Source organism: Cornus florida, unplaced genomic scaffold, assembly GCF_030987335.1.
Source record: "Cornus florida cultivar Cherokee Brave unplaced genomic scaffold, ASM3098733v1 CherokeeBrave_3.0.0_Hap2_Chr01, whole genome shotgun sequence".
Classification (NCBI taxonomy): Eukaryota; Viridiplantae; Streptophyta; class Magnoliopsida; order Cornales; family Cornaceae; genus Cornus; species Cornus florida.
In genome coordinates, this window is record NW_026775571.1 from 16,449,388 (window position 1) to 16,467,747 (window position 18,360).

The following is an 18,360-nucleotide window of genomic DNA, read 5'->3' on the forward strand; positions in this document are numbered from 1 at the left end:
GGGCCGTTTCAATCATTTTTCAAGCCAAGGGTTTTCATTTTTATTTATTTTAAGTCAATTAGAGGTGACTTGTTTATTTTATTAGTGAGGGAATAATGAGGTAGCTTTGCAAAAAGGTGGGATCAGCCACAAGATGACATATGGCATGAGGTGGTTCATGGAGACAATTGCAAGAGAAGTTAAATCATTCTTTTCCTCTCCATTTTCGGGCATCATCTTCCTCTCTCCATCTCTTCTCTTTCTTTCACTATATCTACACAAGTCTATGCACGTATACGTCTTCGATGATAAAAGCTTCATTTTGAGAGGGTTAAGCTAGAATTTTGGTGAAGCCATAGAAGGAGAAAATGAAGAGCATGACAAGGGCTTCCAATTGAGACCAATATTGTAAGGGCTTGGGAGGATTTCGAATTAGGACTTGCATTAAGGGCTTGTTTGGCTAAACTAATTGAGGTAGGGGTTTTCCTAATACTTCAAAGCTTTGCCTTTCATTGAGTATCAATTCTTGTTTTCCTTGAAATTCTCTATAAGTGTGAAATTGTTAAATTAAAGTGACTATGTGTTAGTGTGAAGAAGACATGCTAATAAATGATGTGTAGTTGTATTCCTTTTTATGTCAAAGACATGTGTGATATTATTCTAGGGAAGACTTTTTTTAATTTGTGTTCAAGACATGCTATTATGTGGACAAAAATGTGATCAATTTCATGTTAAGTATGTGTATAACATGGCTTTGGTGCAAAGTTGTTAAAATGATGAATATAGTATGGCTGAGATGATAGGAGATTTGTGATGAAAATGCTTGAAATTAATATATAGACAATGTTATGCTTGTGTTCATTTTCTTTAGAGAAATGTCATGTTATGCCATGATTATCTTATAAGTGAAGTTAAGGTTAATTTGATGCAATTACATTCATATGCATGGCATAGTGGAAATATTGAATGAGAAAGATATTTGAGCCATTTTTGAATGGTGGAAAAAGTTGGAAAAGATTGATAAGTTAGCCATCTTAGGATGGGGTGGGAAAGATGAAATTTGAAATAGACTGGGTATCACGAGCCCAGTGCTAACTCAACCTAGAGGGAGCGCAGTCCGGTGTAGGACGTGAAATACTAGGCCCTAAATAGCCATGAGTTGGTTAGCGTAGGTGGGAATTGGGGTCGATTTGGGACCAAGTATGGGAACGGACTTGTATTGCATTGCATTCGCATTCAAAGTTGTATCAATGCTATTGTTTTCATTAAGATGTGGTTTAAATTCCGTAAAATCCCCTAAGTATGATCCCGGCTCTCTTTTATCCCCAATGTGTGATGTATGGCTCACGAGAGTCCAAAGTTGGTACCTTAGGCATCCTCTACTGAGCGATGGTGCTCACCCCTTATTTTAAACAAATTTCAGGTCTTGGAAGTGACGGAGTGGATGATTCCCTTCATATGCTAAGGCATAGTTAGGGAATTAGTTGGTATTTTGTAATCTATGCCGATTCTTTGTAAAGTTTGGGCACAATCTTGTTTTAAATTGTAATCATTGTAATGACAACGTAGCCTTACTCCTTTAAATTTGTAAATTTTTAACTTTAAACATTCTTTTGTAATTTAATGAATGGAGTGAAATATTTGAGAACGAAACTCAATTCAAAAAGGAGTTTTTAAGTCAATTTATTTTGCAATGTATTTTTGGTCATGTGGAGACCTTGGAATTATAGTTATATTCTTTTGGACACATTTTGTATATTACCGGATGTAATTAGATTAAATTTTATTATATCTTTACATGTGGATATAGATTGTATATTTTATATCACGTGTGTGTGGATAAGCCTATAATTATATTAACGTGCCTTTTGTTTGAGTATGTAAAAATCAAAGAATTATTTGGGTTGTTTTACGTAAGTGAATATAGATATGTATATATATATACGTATCTATACATACAATGGTGGTAAATGAGTGGTATTTTAGTGGTTGTGTATGTGGATATATGTCAAATAAGAAGCAAAGAATTATAAACCTGGCAAGTTTTGGTCGACGTGAAATTACCACACGTCGATCGATATTAGGCAGTGTACAATTACACTGTTGAAGGCTAAACCAGTCGACATGAAGTAACCACACGTCGATCGAGTTTCCCAAAATAGTCCCACACGTCGACTGTGTTCCCCAAAACAGTTGACGTGTGGGTATCACACGTCGATCGTTTCCTGCTTCTTCTTCCCTTGTTATTTATTTTCCATTTTTGCCCCTTCCTACTCAGTTAAGGTTATTCTATTGTACCATGGACTCTATAATGATGTAATAATAATGCCTTAGATGTGAAAATGATCATAGTACCCCTCGGATGTCATTTTAATTATTGTATGACCTTAGCAAATAATGGTCTTACCCTTTTTGGATTATAATCCATTATAATTTAGTTAAATGAGCATTTTTCCCTTGTTGGGCCTCAAAGTATTAATTTATTATGAAATAACCTTAGTACCCTTGCATATCCTTGGGTTTGGGTAAGGATTCGGTTAGCAATTAGGACCCCCCGGTTCGGATCGTTACAGATTTGGTATCAGAGCTTGGTTCGAATACACTTCGGACGACGGGTAATGGCTTACCTAGACGAGGTAGAGACTTGACTGCATCTTTCGTGTTAAAGTGTTTATCGTTTTTAAGAAGCATGCTTACTTACTAAGTGCTTACGTGTTTAAGTGACGGTATAAGTTAAATGCATGGCCATATAAATGAAAGGTGTGTGTAATTTGATAGCATGTTTATGAAATGTTCATGTGTGAATAGTACATGTGATAAATGAAATAATTAGTCTTTTAAAGCATGATCATTGGACTACGTGTTTACTTGTTATGTTGCTTGTTAATGATGAAAGCATGTTATACGTGATAATATGACAAGTGGTTAGTATGGGTTATGACAAGTATGTTATGCGGACAAATATGCACAACACACACTATATCCCAAAACACAAGGAAATTACTAGGTTATAAATATACTACACCCTACCCCACTCTAGGATAGCAAACCTAGAAATCCTGAAATGAAGAATGCTCCAAATCCAAAACAAATGGAATCTTTTGTTGAAAAGGGTGTCTCCGACCTTTCTTCTTTCTATGGTGTGCCCAAAATCCGAAAGGAGAATGATGATAATGGAGATATAATGTTGAAGATGAAGGGATAATAAAGATAGAGGAGAGAGAGAATGGTTGGCAGAAATGAGAGAGAAATGAGACGATAAAGTCATCCTCTCTCTCTTCACATGCCCAAATATCTAATAGTAGTCTTCAATCTCAATGTGACCCTTCCAAAAACCAAAAATGACGCTAATAGCCCCAAAAGTAAAATAAATATATACATGTGTATGAAATACCCCAAAAATGTTATAAGTGATTAAATATGCCCAAATAGAATGAATGAAGTGTTGGAAACTATTCCCGAACACTTGACCTGGCTTGGGTTCACGCAACTTGAAAATGATAATGCAATAAAATAAATATGAAAAAGAAAGATAAAAAGGGCATAGTCCTTACAGTCTCTCTCATGGGAAGACCCATGAGCTTTCCTATTTTGTAACTTAAATGCATTAAATAATTGATTTGACTTTCACATATGTCAAACAATTGTTTCATCCAATGGTTTAATAGGAAGAACTCATGACTTTTCTCATGAAAGCGGCCTCCTAGGAGCATTACTTTCTCTTTATGTATCATGGGCTTGAACTATTGGGCTTTGCAAGGAGTGAAATGATTCGAGTTGAGTTGGGCCTAATAAAAGTTTATGATGATTAAATAATTATTTAGCTAGGCTTTTGTAGGTTAAGTTAAATATATAACATATCTCAAATTTTATATTATACATACACACACACACACACACACACACACACACATATATATATATATATATATAAATTTTACAAGCCCAAAACGAACACTTAAAAAAGCATGTTCATGAACATGTCCGTGAACAAATGAAAGAGTATAAAGGTGTTTTAGCTTGGCTCAATTAATAAACTAGTCCAATAATTTCTTTTGATCTATATTAACTTAGTAAAATAAATAAACACCAACTGAGCTCGAGCTGAACCAAATAATTCATGAACTGCTTATATGCACGGACCTTCGTATATACATATTTTTAAGTCTTATTTTAAAAAAATTATATACTAATGAAATTTTAGTGTTACTCCCCCAAATTACAAAAAAAATCTCACTTTTGCCCCCCTTCTTGCACTTTTGTAAATAAGTGGAAGACGGGTCATGATACTATTCAATTCTCTATGTTAGTGATTTCAAACTCTACAAATACGCGTGAAATCAATCTGATGCGGGGCCCACTTTCCGTGAAAGAAACGTCTACAGGAAGAACAGAGATTACACTGAACGAAAGTCGTTCGAAAATACCTTTCGAAAATAAGAAAGTCGTTCGATAAACCATCACCAAATATCTCTAGCGAAACGATTCAACGACTCTCTCTGGCTTTCTCTCTCTCCTTCTTTACAGATATATTTAGCAATTCTAATAAATCTCACGGGTACGCTTCCTCGGAACTCAACCTCTTGGATCAACTGAAATTTGTTTAAACTTTCACTATTTAGGTTTCGAAATTCTGGTTTTGAGGGTATGTTTACATTTTAACTGAGCATGATTCACGATTTAGGGCTTATTTATCAGTTTCTTAGTATTTTCGATCTTCTATGTAGATGTATACATATATGAGTTGAATATGTGTGAGCTGTCATTGAGGGTTGGTGTTAGTATTTCTATTAGCGGATCTTTATAGTGTGAAGAGTTTTTTGAAGTTTGAATATCATGTTGAACTCTCATATTTGAATCTTATATCGAGACAGGAGCCAGATTGGTTCTGACTTTTGATGCTTAGGCTCATATTTATTTACAATTTTTGCTGATGAAATAATGAAACATATTCCTAGGTACGAGATAGAGTTGTTGGATCCTTTTAAGATATATAGATTCTTCAATTACACACGACTATATGAAAATCGTCTTCGAAATTGCAAACACCCCCCAAGTTAGAGAAAAGGGAACATCATCTTCTGTTCCATGTACAATTCGATCAGAACCAATTCCACCAAGAATAAATCACACCGAATTGTATGTAGCATTGGGGCTCTTTGTTATCTGTCCAGGTAGTTAATCCTTGCAAAGTTCTTCATTTATGAATGGCTGTTTGTCCTCAACAACATTATCACCTCAGTAAGTGTAAATTCCCATTAATAGACCAGAAAGCAAGCCAGGATAACTCAAATGCCAAGAGAATACATGGGACCTAAGGGAGGAATACTTGTTGCAACCTGCTGTAGATTACAATTACTGATCTCAAACATGTGTTTTGTCCATCTTCTCCTCTAGTGAAACGAGATTCCCATTTAGAAAATCCTAAAAGGATCCCTTAGAAAACAAACCTAAGATTGGAAAACAGTAGGAGAAATTTGAAGGTTGGATAAGAAGATGCAATTACAATCCATAGATAATTGGAATGAGGTAACAAAAGATACAGTAATAAATTAACTTCGCAAGTGTTAGTGTGATTTTATGAATGCCTCAAAAGATTAAAGCCAACAAAAGTGTGTTTTGGGTGGGGGGGGGGGGGGGGGGGGGGGGGGGGAGAGACCCAGAAATTGGATAGAATTAAGATGAATGAGAGAGAGATTGGAGATACTTCAGATATTGAGAACACACAATCTTTGGAGGCAAAAATGTTCTTGTTGAAAAAAAGAAGTGAATGAAAGATCCCATTGATTTGAATTGGGTCCATGAATCTATGAAATAGTGAGTGTTGCCCAAGTCAAATTCTACTAAATCCTTCTAACAATTATGCTATAATCAAGATATAAACATAAGCAATTAATAGCATAAATATAAATGAGATAAGGGAAGAGAGATTGCAAACATTCACACGGCGATTTTAGCGAGATTCGGAAACTCCTACTTCTCGGCTCAAGACCCCTCTTGAAACTTCCCAATCTACTAGTGCACCTCCTTACGGGTGGAGAGCAAACTTTTTACAAGAAACTCTTCTTTGCTTCTAAGTGCTAAGAGAAACACCTTCTATTAGCCTTCCTTGGGCCACACCAACCCTTACAAATTTGAAGCCAACTAGCTTCTTCTTCCTTTGCTAAGAGAACACCTCTTCTTAGGCTTTACAATAGATTTGAATATCAGATTTTCAGTACAAGATAATCTCTCACAGATTTGTAGTACAAAGTTTAAGCTCACTCTAGAGTATATATATGAATACAATGAAGCTCAATACTCTTCTAATGATATGGGATATATGAATATAAGAACAAAAGCTCTTTAGATGCTATATGATGTTTCTTCATGGTAGCAACCCTTAATCCCGAAGTCCCCTTACTCTATTTATAGAGTTTCAGCACCTAATTCAAAATTAGAGCTGTTGTGCACACAGTTCAAGGCAAAATAGCCGTTCAGATTCGAATCTGGGCAGGTTCGGTCGACCGAAATGAAACACCATTGTGTTTCGGTCGTCCGAAATGGTTTAAGTTGGCTATGATTCTTTATTTCGGTAGACCGAAATAATTCACCTTTTTTTTTCGGTCGACCGCAACTCCTTCCTCCATTGTTCCAAACCATTCTGTGAGAATCGGTTGTCCGATTTATATAGCTACTTTATTTCGGTCGACCGAAATAACTCGCCTATGCATTTCGGTCTGCTGAAATGAAACTGCAGCTCCAAGAATTTTGTTCTAAGTTAACAGATGAAACAGTCTGTGCAAAGGACATCTGTTAACTTAGAAAAAAATACTAGAAAATTGAAATCCAACAAAATCAAAATGTAAAAATTCAGTTTTAGTACAAATATGGATTTCCGACAGTTTTGGTAAAAATGAATCCTTATGTAGACCAATGTAGACTTGTCAAAAATTCTAATAAAATCAATTTAGGCTAGTTGAAGTATAAAGAGTTATTACCGAGAAAAATTATTTTGAAATAATTATTATTTTAAAAATCAATTTTTCACACTTAGCCAAAAACACAGTTTTTTTCATGACCCGCATTCTGGGGTCCTAATGTCCGTTACCAACTCATGATAATGATGGCTTCTCATGCCTTATTTAGTGTTCAATTTGAATTTTATGATTGATGTGCATGGTCTTAGCATTTCTAGCACAAGTGATGAATTCTTTCAAAGCTTATGCAAGCTTGAACTAACTCATTCTTTAGTAAAGACTCCATATGTCAATTGTACATGAAAGAAGTGCATAGTCTATTGCTAATGGATATAGGAGCATATGAATGATGATATGATATGCATGGTCCTATAGAGATGAGTTTCAAATGGATTCATAAATACTTTGACATTGAATCATAAACACTCACCATCCTATCTACCCCTTTCTTCACGCTTTGTCCATGATCTTGTTGGCTTTCAGGTAGACTTGCTTTCTTCCTTTCTTTGAGTTGCTTTCTTGCTCGTTGTAGTCCAAGCTATCTTTGGATGGACTTTGCATTTGGTTCCTTGCAACTTCATGTTCCTTTTGTCTCCTTTGCTTTCCATAGATGTGATCTTGAGTAATGGAATACTTGGAATTGACTTTATGATCTTCATTGAGGTCATCCTTTGAATGTGAATAATCTATAACACTCAATGTAAACATTAGTCCTTAAACACCATTAATGGTTTGTTATCATCAAAACCTTTAGATTGTCCTTGGATGAAATCCTTAAGGTCAACAGTGAGAATTCTTGATCTCTCTCAATTCGAAAATTGAGAGAGAGATGCTGTCTTCTACATCCCCTTTACTAATGACTATCTGCAAAAAGATTAATAAGATTCCTTTAAACGGTCTTAGGTCTGATATGTGACCCGGACAATCTGTTGTAATCTGAATGACTCCGACAACTTCACTGGGCACAGAGGAAAGTCGTTGACAGCATGGAGAGAGATGTAGTATTTCTTTTATTCTAATGCTATGTTTAGGAGAGTTTGAACTAAATTTCTTTCAATTCCAATTCCAAGGCCCCAGTTCAGTGCTCTTAAACGCAACATAAAGGTACTTACGTTCATTTAAATAAAAACTTTAGACATAATTCCCATTGAGCGTGTTATTGTTTCATTATTAAGTTCCCATCACTTAAAATTTTGGCTCTTTGATATCCAAATTGATGTAATACATGAATGGGCAGACATGAACAGTGCTCGGGGACAGTGTTTTCTATTTTCTGTTTTAGGACAGTTTTCATTGTTATAAAAAAACTAAGAGTTTTTCTCAATCTCTTTTTGTGGATTCGAGTGTTTAAAGAATACGTTGCTATTCTTAATTATTTTGTTTACTTTCATTGATCCGTTGCGTCAAGTTGGAATCAGAGCCATTCTCTATGGACGGTGATCAGGGAGAACGTGCGGTGACTATGGGAGAATGTCAACAATTGCATCAGGAACTCAAACAGGAGATTTAGACGGTAGTTGAACGTCTAACTGAACCCATGAATCGCGTGCAGGTTCGTAATAGGCTTGATCAGGACCAACTTGATGGTGTGAATCAGCCACGACAAAGGGCTGGAAATCAACGTGGTCATCTTTAGCGTGCTAATAATCAACGCCAATTTCAACAAGACATCTGGTCTAATTCGAGTGATGATCAGATTGAAGGTATTGCTCTAGCACATGGAGATCACGGGGTTGAAGCAAATCATCGAGATTTTCGGATAAAAACTGACCTTCTGTCTTTTAGTGGTCAACTTGATATTGAAGATGTCATGGGCTGGCTTGAAGAAAGTTGAAGACTTTTTCGAGTATTTTGAGATACCCGAGAACAAGCAAGTTCCGCTTGTAGCCTTTAAATTTAATGGATGGATTTCAGCTTGGTGGAAACAAACACAGATTAATCGGAGGAGGCAAGGAAAATAGCCTGTGCGATCGTGGTACAAGATGAAACGGCTATTGATGGCTAAATTTCTGCCACCAAATGGTGAAGAGTTTATGTTTAAAAAATATCAAAATTGTGGAAAAGAGAATCCATCTGTCAAAAGATCTACAGAAAAATTTTACAAAAAAGAGAGTGATATCAAGAAAAATCAAAATAATTTTGTTCTAGTAACAAGTGATCAAGTGATGTTATGGAGGTTGATCAGAAAAAAAATTTGTGTTGCTCCACTTCTTATAGTTGAAGACGATGCAATTAAGGAATTTGACACACTAAAAGAAGATAGTGACAAAAAGTTTGATGATGAATTGAACAGCAGGGATTAATAGTTGATCAACCGGGCAATGAAATTTCCAAATTAAATGTTGAAGACGACGTGAAAGAGTTTGTCGGTGAGGTAGCAAAATTAGACACTACAATGGTTAGTGACAGAACAAAGAAATTTTGTTTCAGTAAGCTTTCTATTGCCCCTAGTCTTGTCACAATGGGCCCCATTAACCATTCCAACTCTAGTGTCTGACTGTCTGGGTTTTTCCCAAAATCGTGTGTACCAACAACTTCCATCTTTCATCACAGGAGGCTTATAAGTTTAGAGATGGTCTAATATATTTTAATAAGCCAATAATGACAGAATTTGATAGAAGTACTGTGACTTTGTTTCCGAAGACTACGAGATTGAGGTATCTTGTATACTTTGCTCCGTACCACTATACATAAGAGGGGGCCACTCTCCAAAAAACTCGGGTGTGAGGGCTCACATGGAAACCTCTCCAAGCATCAATCAATCCTCTCGTAGACCTAGGTATAACCCACTGAACACCGAACAAGCCGAAAATAAGACTCCAATAGCCGTGAGCCACGGGGCAATGCAATAAAAGGTGATCAACTGTCTCCCTATTCCACTTGCACATACAACACCAATTCACAGTAACCTTTCTTCTCATTCTCAGATTATCTAGTGTCAAAATCTTGCCCTAAAATGTTGTCCAGGAAAAAAACAGACCACTTTGAGAGGTTTCTTCGATTGCCACACCGCCTTCCAGGGAAAGTCAGACCTTGAAAATCCCGTGAGGCAATAAAAAAGAGATCGGACATCAAATCTTCCTTTGGAAGAGGGAATCCAAATGAGAGAATTCGGCCCTGCACCATCTATCTCCCTCCTATATAAGAGCTCCAAGAAAGCAAAAACATTATCCACTTCCCAGCCTTCAAAATGTCTTAGAAAACACACATCCCAATTAATCCTCCCATTATCAAGACGATAACAGTCGGCAATCACGACATGTGTATTGGGTGCAATCTTGAAGACCTTGGGAAAGGAACAAGCCAAAGGATAGTCTCCGCATCTTTAGTCCTCCCAAAAGCTGATGCTTCTACCATCTCGAACTCTGAATTTGATATGGAAAATTAATCCCGACCATTCCTAATGAATTTCCAAACACCCACACCTCCGGCACAAGAAACTGGACGAGAGCACCACCCGCCTATCTCCTCTCCGTAACGACACGAAATGACTCTCCTCCATAATCTGTGTCGCTCACTGCCAAATGTCCACAACCACTTACCAAGGAGAGCCCTATTGAAGGGTAGCAAACTTTTGACACCCAAGCCACCCAACTGAAGAGGTCTACACACCTGCTCCCACCGAATAAGATGATACTTGAATTCCTCTCCCATGCCACCCCATAGGAAGTTCCGTTGAAGCCTCTCTTGTTAACAACCATCTACTCTAAAAGCTTAAGCTGTTAGAGAGGGTGTAACTTAATTATATAATCCTTCAACACGACTCCTCACGTGTGGCCTTCTTTTGGTCCAAACACATGTTTTTCAATTTTTTATTAGTATGACGCTGAGGTTTGAACTCGAGACCTTTGGCTTTGATACCATGTTAATAATCATCTAGTCTAAACACTTAAGTTGTTAGACAGGGTGTAGCTTAAATATATAGATTCTTCAACATCTCTATCTTTTCAGCCACCAAGGAGGGGATTTGAAGGGAAACAACCCCCTGAAGAGCCTTGAATTCCTTTCTTATATGTTCAGGATTCAGAATTAAGTACTTAATTCAATTATCAAAGAATACTCAAGTGTTTTTTCCCCTCTTAATCTAGTTGGAATATGTGATTTGTTTGAACTTTGAACTTGCTTGTAAATATGTTTAAGTGACTATAGTTTATGGTTCATGATTTGCAGGCATTGTAACTGAGAGGGACTCTGGATACGTTAGAGCCAAACTTTTTGCTTCATGGCAAGAATAAAACCTCAAACTTTACTACTTCAAAGCAAAAAGAAGAAGGGACCTACTCGTATTAGTGTCACTACCATTATTTTATGCAACTTGATTATCGTGTTGATAGTATTGTCCTTGGTTGCTACATACAGGCATTGGTCTCAAAGGTTTGTTGTTTTCTTCTTAATGATGTCAGTACATCAATGCATGTTACTTTGATCATATGGCATTTTCGTAGATTTTTTCCAGAAATGAAAGTCTACAAATTTGTTCCAACTAAGAAGAACTCTATTGTTAAATTTCTAAGATATGCCAGTGCGCTTGTAGGTCAAGATACCAAGCGAGGACTGAATTTTCAAATTTTGAGGTACCTTTTAAGAATCCAATTTTCCATTTCCGTATTTGTTTGTTTATTTAAATAACAGCCATAAGGAACTCGAGTTTTTTTATTACCAAGTTAACTTATCTCTGCTAGAATTTGTTGAATTATTTGATGAATTGCAAAAAGTGCTAATGTAAAGGCCATACCCATAGTTACTCAGTTTATTCCATATTGCGGGGAGCTGAATTTTACATTTTATTTTTGGAATTCCCAATCGCCATTAGCTAGACTTTTTGTTATGTATTCCTTTGCCTTTTGATGATCCTATTGATTATTAATGTGACACATAGTTGGGAAATGGCTTTGTCGAGTTTACTATCTTTATTATTCTTTTCGTTTCTAATTAACAGCAGTTCCAAATAAATGCATATGTCCTTAAGCATATTCCATTTGTGTTTCAGGATACTGATTCGTTTGTAGATGTAAAGAAGTACGATCTCCCTGGTTATGCTGTAAGTTCCTCCAAAAATTAATTGTTTGCTTGCTTTTATGTTTTTCAGTTCAAATGTTACCTTCCAGAGCTAGAGGTTATAAATTGATGCTAGTTGTGGACCTTGTGGTTGCAATTATGGATTAATTTATGTACTAGTGTTTGAATAAACATTAAACAATGTGATCTTAATCATGTACATAATGGGAAGTATCTCTTGTTTAAACACAAACTCATCACGTGATTAAAATTGTATAAGTTGTGTGAACATGATGAATTTTTTTCTATTTTGGAGAAAAGAATCATTCATCTATTAATGATGACAATGCCAACTCATGATATCGTAGTCAGAGATGGAAACTTATTTGCTATTTTGTTCGTTAAATTGTTGTACATATTTTTTGTCATTATTATTGCAGATTTTCAATACATCAAAAGGTTATATAACAGTGGAGCTTTACAAGGATGGTTCTCCAGAGATTGTGGACAAATTCCTCGATTTATGGTGAGTGTAATCTTTTCAAAATATTGTCGGTTACTTCTGTTGATTGCAATATTTGGAAATATGGTTCTTGAAGCTGTCATTCTTTGATTTTGTTGTAAATCATAAAACGGAAGCGAAGTGATAAATAAAACAAGTAGAACACATAGATATTACGTGATTCAGCCACTAGGGCCTACATCCACGACACGAAGAGCCCAAAGGGCTACATCACCTTTATAATACTCTCTCAATTCATATACAATATAATGGTGGAGGCTCCTTTATATAGGAGAATAAATTATGAGAATGGAAAGAATTAGAAAATAGGAAACAAGGAGGATTTTTCTCCACAGATTCCTCTAGTAACACCAAATCTTCAATAATAGGAAACAACATCAATTACCGAAAGATTTTCCTCCACTGATTCCTCCATTAAATCTTCAATACTCCCCCTCAAGTTAGAGCATGAATGCCCAACTTGCCATTGAGATGACGAGTAACAACAAGTGTGAATGATGATTAGAGAAGAGAGAAGACAAAGAACAATGCTACCGAACACACCGACAGCCCAAACAAGTCAACAAATCTTCATCCATTAAATCTTCAATAGATTTACCTGAAATCTTTTCATCTTTCAATTACTTTATTTAAACCATATTAAATATCCTGCAAATGCACACTCAAGTTGGCTCTAATGTAAGCCAAATTTGAATGTAACATTTCGTGAGAAAGTTATACAAGTACAAATCCCTTTATCCAGCATTTGATGATGATGGACCTTTTCAAGCCTGCAGTCTCCTAGCACTGACTGTTTGTGACAGAAAATGAGTTTCTTGTCTTAAACATGTTCAGTTTGGTAAATTAAAGGAGGATTGCTGAAGGGTACTTATTCCTACAATTTCTCAGTTGCTTCTCAATGTGGATCTTGTACGAGCTGCTTTGCCTCATTTTTATTTTTATTTTGTTTTTAACTCATTTGAAGACGTGAAGAAAGTGAATATAATAGTTATAGTAGAACTATACATCTGCTACGATTACCTGCTGGCAGGTCAGAAAGGTCAAACTCCAAAGGCAAGCCACAAATGAAGTCGAGATTAATGTAATGAGAGATTTCTTGTAATGTAAAAGGGGCTAATAATATTTCTTCTCAATTTTTAATAACTAGGAGACTAACCTCCTTGAATCATGGAAGAGAGAGATGATAATGTGAACAGAGAACAAGGAATAAATCCTTCCTGCAAGGAAAACTCTTAAATAGTAATTATTTACTAGATAAAGAAAGAGGAGAGAGGAATAGAAGAGTGTTTTCTCAGTATGGTCTAACTCCCCGGAGTTGCAAAGACATCTCACTTTAGCAAGATGCAGAGCTTCTTGCATTTATATTTATTATACTTTTCAGTGAGTGTATAAAGAATACTTCTCACATCCACATGCAAGAAAAGTGAAGCATAAAAAATATACAAGCAGCCACATTTCTTTCATGGAATGCCTTGAGGAACATTCCATGAGTTGACATCTACTTTCTGAAGTACAAAACAAACTAGAATGAGAAAAAGATCATCAAAACAATACCTTTTTACATTGGCCCTAAACAAAGGCCAATGTAGACTTGGGCTAAGACCTCTCTAGATCAAGAATTAAGTAGGATGGACTATCTATAGGGGAGCTGTTTTGTGTTGAGTACTATGTCAGACAAGGCATTTCTCCAACACTTCTAGACATGTGGTCAGTGTCCCTTATAAATCCTAAATTTTAAGTAGCCTAGTTGACATGATGTTGACACTTGTAGACACGCCAAGATATGGTTCTTTTTTTTTTTCTTTCTTTTTCCTTTCCCCCCTTTAGATGTTAAAGGTATGGGCCATTACCTGGTGCAGTGGTGAAATGTTTCAGGCTTTCAAGCATACGGATGTTTGTTTGGATTTGAGAGCAGTCACTTTATGCAAAAAATTTTTAAAGGTTAGGTATGTATCCAATTTGCCCCTCCCGGAATCCTCGATTAATGGGGATCACATTGAAAAATAACCCCTTTTTTTTCTATAGGTGTTTGAAACTATAATAGCAGTGTTTTTCAACATCATTGACCATGTTAGGTCAATAGGACTTATGATTAGTGATTTTTGTATCCAAAAGTCTCTAATTTGATTTTTGGTTTTAGTTATAATTTTGAAAGTTAGTAGTATTAAGTTAGTTACCTCTCGTCTAAGGGAAGATTAGGTATTGAAGCTACATTCAAGGGCAAAAAGGTAATCTTCAAGGCTGAGGGTATAATGGTAAATTGACATTCATATATGCACTCACCAAATTAGGTTTGTGAATTATCAATTAGGGTTTCTTAGATTTTATGCTTGATTCCTAAAAATCCTTTTTGATATGCTTTTTAAGTTTTTGGAAACTTGTATCTTTGAGGTTCTCTAGTGTCAATCAATCGACACTCTCCTCGATCGATTGAGCATTGCGAAAATCAAGTTCCCTTTTTAGTTTAAAACTTTAATACCCTAATTCTTTCAACTCGAAAGACAGAACAAAGAGTTCTCTCTGCGGCATAAATGTCTGTTCTCTATTCATATGTTCAGTAGCCAAAGCTATAAAACTATTTATTTTGTCTATAGATACTCCTATTTTGAAAAACCTAAGAGACATAGAAAGGCTTGTATTGAGAGTGGAAGAAAACAGCTTTTGTTTTTCTTTCATCAGTCATCATTCATTCTAGATTGGTTAGTGTGTTTATATTTATTGGATCAACTTTTGCTGCTGAGCAGCCTGAGCTTAATTGGAATTCAACACGATTCGGTCACTCTACAGAGATTGAGTTGATTGACTAACTGAGAGATCAAAGTACTAGAGAAGAAGCAGATTATGTAGGAAGCAGCATCTGTTGCCAGAGCAGACCGTGTGCGCCTGAAAACTCCTGTGAAGAGTTTGGTGGATCAGTCTATGTTGAGAGGTAACTAGGGGTTATAGGGTTATGAACTGTTAACCTGGTGTAGATTTCGTTCTTATAGTAGATTTGATCTGTTTGGTCTAGGTCCGTGGCTTTTTGCCTTAGGGTTTCTCGTAAAAAAAAATCTTTCTCCTTTGCACACTTTTGATTTAAAACTTTTTATATTACGCACATGATCAATTTTATGTGAATAGCATGATGGATTGAGTGGATTCAGATTTACTGCATGAATAAAAAAGGGCAAACCTAGTGCTCGAGGCTCCCGCCACTTTGGGCTCTACATGCAGAGGCTGTTTTCTTGATTTGTTGCATGAATTTAAGTTTTAAATTAGGGTTAAAATCACAAAACCCCCTCTACTTTCAAAATCGTGCATAAAACCCCCACTAAAATCAAATAGGTCCCTGAACTAACAAATTTGATCATATTACCCCGATATCCGTATCCCCGTTAAATGGGTTGTGAAAAGACAAAATTGACCTTATAATTTAATATTAAATTAAAAACTAATAATTATTATTTTAAAATTGCAAAAATACCCATAAGTGTGTCTTCTTCATCTTCTCTCTACCTCTTCTCTTTACCCACTGATTTCCTCAAATACATATAATATAGGGTTAAGTGCATTAAACCTCTCCAAACTATGACCCGATTGCAACAAACCCCCCTAAACTAAAAATAACCCCCAGAACTATAGAATTGTTGCGCTTTAGGACAATCCGTCAACAACTGTTAACGGAAAAAGTAATTAACTTTTTTTCCCTCAAGTTGAAGGGCAGCTATTCTTTTATTTTCCAACTTGATATACTGACGTGGCAAGGCAATCCTACTGACCAATTAAAAAAGGACAGCACATCATAAGTTCATAACCTTATCATAATAGTACACTCTTGGTTATATCTATTTCTCGCGGCAAACAATCCTTCCCTTCAGTTATATGCATGAAAGCTATCACAGACTACGTTATATGTATATATATATATATATATAGACTGAATCATTCCTTGCTAACTTGCGGTTCATCGTTGTTTGATCCAAACTCAGACATTGATTTCATCTTCGTCCTTAATTGCAAACTCAGCGGTTGATTTCATCTTCAACCTTATTACAATTGTTTGGTTATATTGATTTCTAGCGTCAAACAATCCCTTCCTTCATTTGCACATGATCTATTGCAAGAGTTCTCCAACAATTTATCTATTGGATTTGGATGGATAGAGAAGGAAAACATTAGCAAACTTAGAAAAGAAAATGGTGTCTGAGAGTCGCGGATGGTGATGGGTTTGATTAATATAGTAGAATGACGGAGTAATTAGTAACATATAGAAAGCTGGGTTATGGGTCTCTATCTCATTTTTCTTCATTCTCATCATCATCGAGGTCCTTGGATCTCAATGTTTTTGCTTCTTCCGTAGCTGAATGTTGTTCCTGATGGTGTCTGCGATTGGTATTGGATCCTTACTCCATGGCTCGCCATACCCTTTCCGATCACCTTCCATCCGGAGTTCTATGATTGGGTTCTAGAAAAACTCTCTGATTTTGTATTGTAAAGAAAAAAATAACTTTTTGAGGGCAACACATACACTTGTTGGGATCTCCATTGAAGCTCAGTTCTCTTTCTTCCTTCCTTCCTTGAATTAGTCAGTAAAACAAACACTAAAAGATAGGCAATAGTTCCATCACATTAAAAAATAATTATTAATCATCATCTTCAATTCCATTAAAGAATACCGGGATGAACTATTCAAGAGAGAATCAGAATTGGGCATTTTCTCTCTCTCTACAATACAAAATCAGAATTGGGTTTTCCGGTTTAAACCGTAGAAATAGTGAGTTGAAGTCAAAGAGAAATAGAGATAATCAACTGAATGTGGGAGCGAACAAGAGAGAATTGTTGAGAATTGAGAGTGTGAAATAATGGGAATTTTATTTTATTTAGCAACATACAGGGAAAAAATATATAGGCAAACAACAGCCTACAAATCTGGAATATAGACTCCTAGAATACAATCCCTATAAATCAGGGATATTACATTCTAATTACAGGACATATATACAGCTGTAATACACGTTTTCTCCCCATCTAGTGAGCTGTAATATCTGCACAACCTATTCATACCATAATTAGTGATTCTAACACTCCCCCTCAAGCTGGTGAGTGGATATTTTCCATTCCCAGCTTGCTAACAATAGACTGCAATGCAGAGCCACTTAATCCTTTAGTTAACACATCTGCAAGTTGACCCTCGGTTGACACAAATGGTGTACAAATCAGTCCTCTATCCAACTTCTCCTTTATAAAATGTCTGTCTACTTCCACATTCTTGGTGCGGTCATGATGCATAGGGTTATGTGCAATATTAATTGCTGATTTGTTATCACAATATAGCTTCATAGGTCATGCAATCTTCAGATCTTCCAAAATTATTTTCAACCGTAGAAGCTCACAAACTCCTAATGCCATAGCTCTGAACTCAGCTTCTGCACTTGACCTTGCAACTACATTCTGCTTCTTGCTTCTCCACGTTACAAGGTTGCCTCCGAGGAATGTACAATAGCCTGAAGTCGATCTTCTGTCATCAACTGATCCGGCATAATCTGCATCCGTGTATGCTTCCAATGTCAATTCATTTCCTCTTCTAAACAACACTCCCTTTCCTGGAGTACCTTTCAAGTACTGTAGAATTCGATGTGTTGCTTGAAGATGTACTGCTTTTGGATTGTGCATAAATTGACTCACCACTCCTACAACATAGGCTATGTCTGGTCTGGTATGAGAAAGATAGATTAGTTTGCTAACTAATCTCTGATAGGATTCTCTATCCACCACCGCATCTTCTTGAGCTTCACAAAGCTTGTGATTCCATTCAATGGGAGTTTCCACTGGTTTACACTCTAGTTTCCTTGTCTTAGTTAATAAATCCAGCACATACTTCTATTGGGATATAAAGATCCCATGTCAAGAGTGAGTCACTTC

At 36.1% G+C, this 18,360-nt stretch overlaps 1 protein-coding gene across 2 annotated transcripts in view; it reads left to right on the forward strand.

The window, feature by feature from the left end:
• Positions 1-4,379: 4,379 nt before the first annotated feature.
• LOC132293194 (peptidyl-prolyl cis-trans isomerase CYP21-4) overlaps positions 4,380-18,360 on the forward strand; it is a 32,360-nt gene continuing 18,379 nt past the window's right edge. The window contains exons 1-5 of one of the 2 annotated variants that reach the window (XM_059790569.1): positions 4,380-4,624; positions 11,109-11,312; positions 11,473-11,512; positions 11,929-11,979; positions 12,377-12,462. In XM_059790569.1, coding sequence (XP_059646552.1) covers positions 11,161-11,312; positions 11,473-11,512; positions 11,929-11,979; positions 12,377-12,462 — 329 coding nt within the window. In that variant the 5' untranslated portion in view covers positions 4,380-4,624; positions 11,109-11,160. The remainder of the gene's footprint in view (positions 4,625-11,108; positions 11,313-11,472; positions 11,513-11,928; positions 11,980-12,376; positions 12,463-18,360) is intronic. The other variant, XM_059790559.1, reaches the window with a different exon arrangement.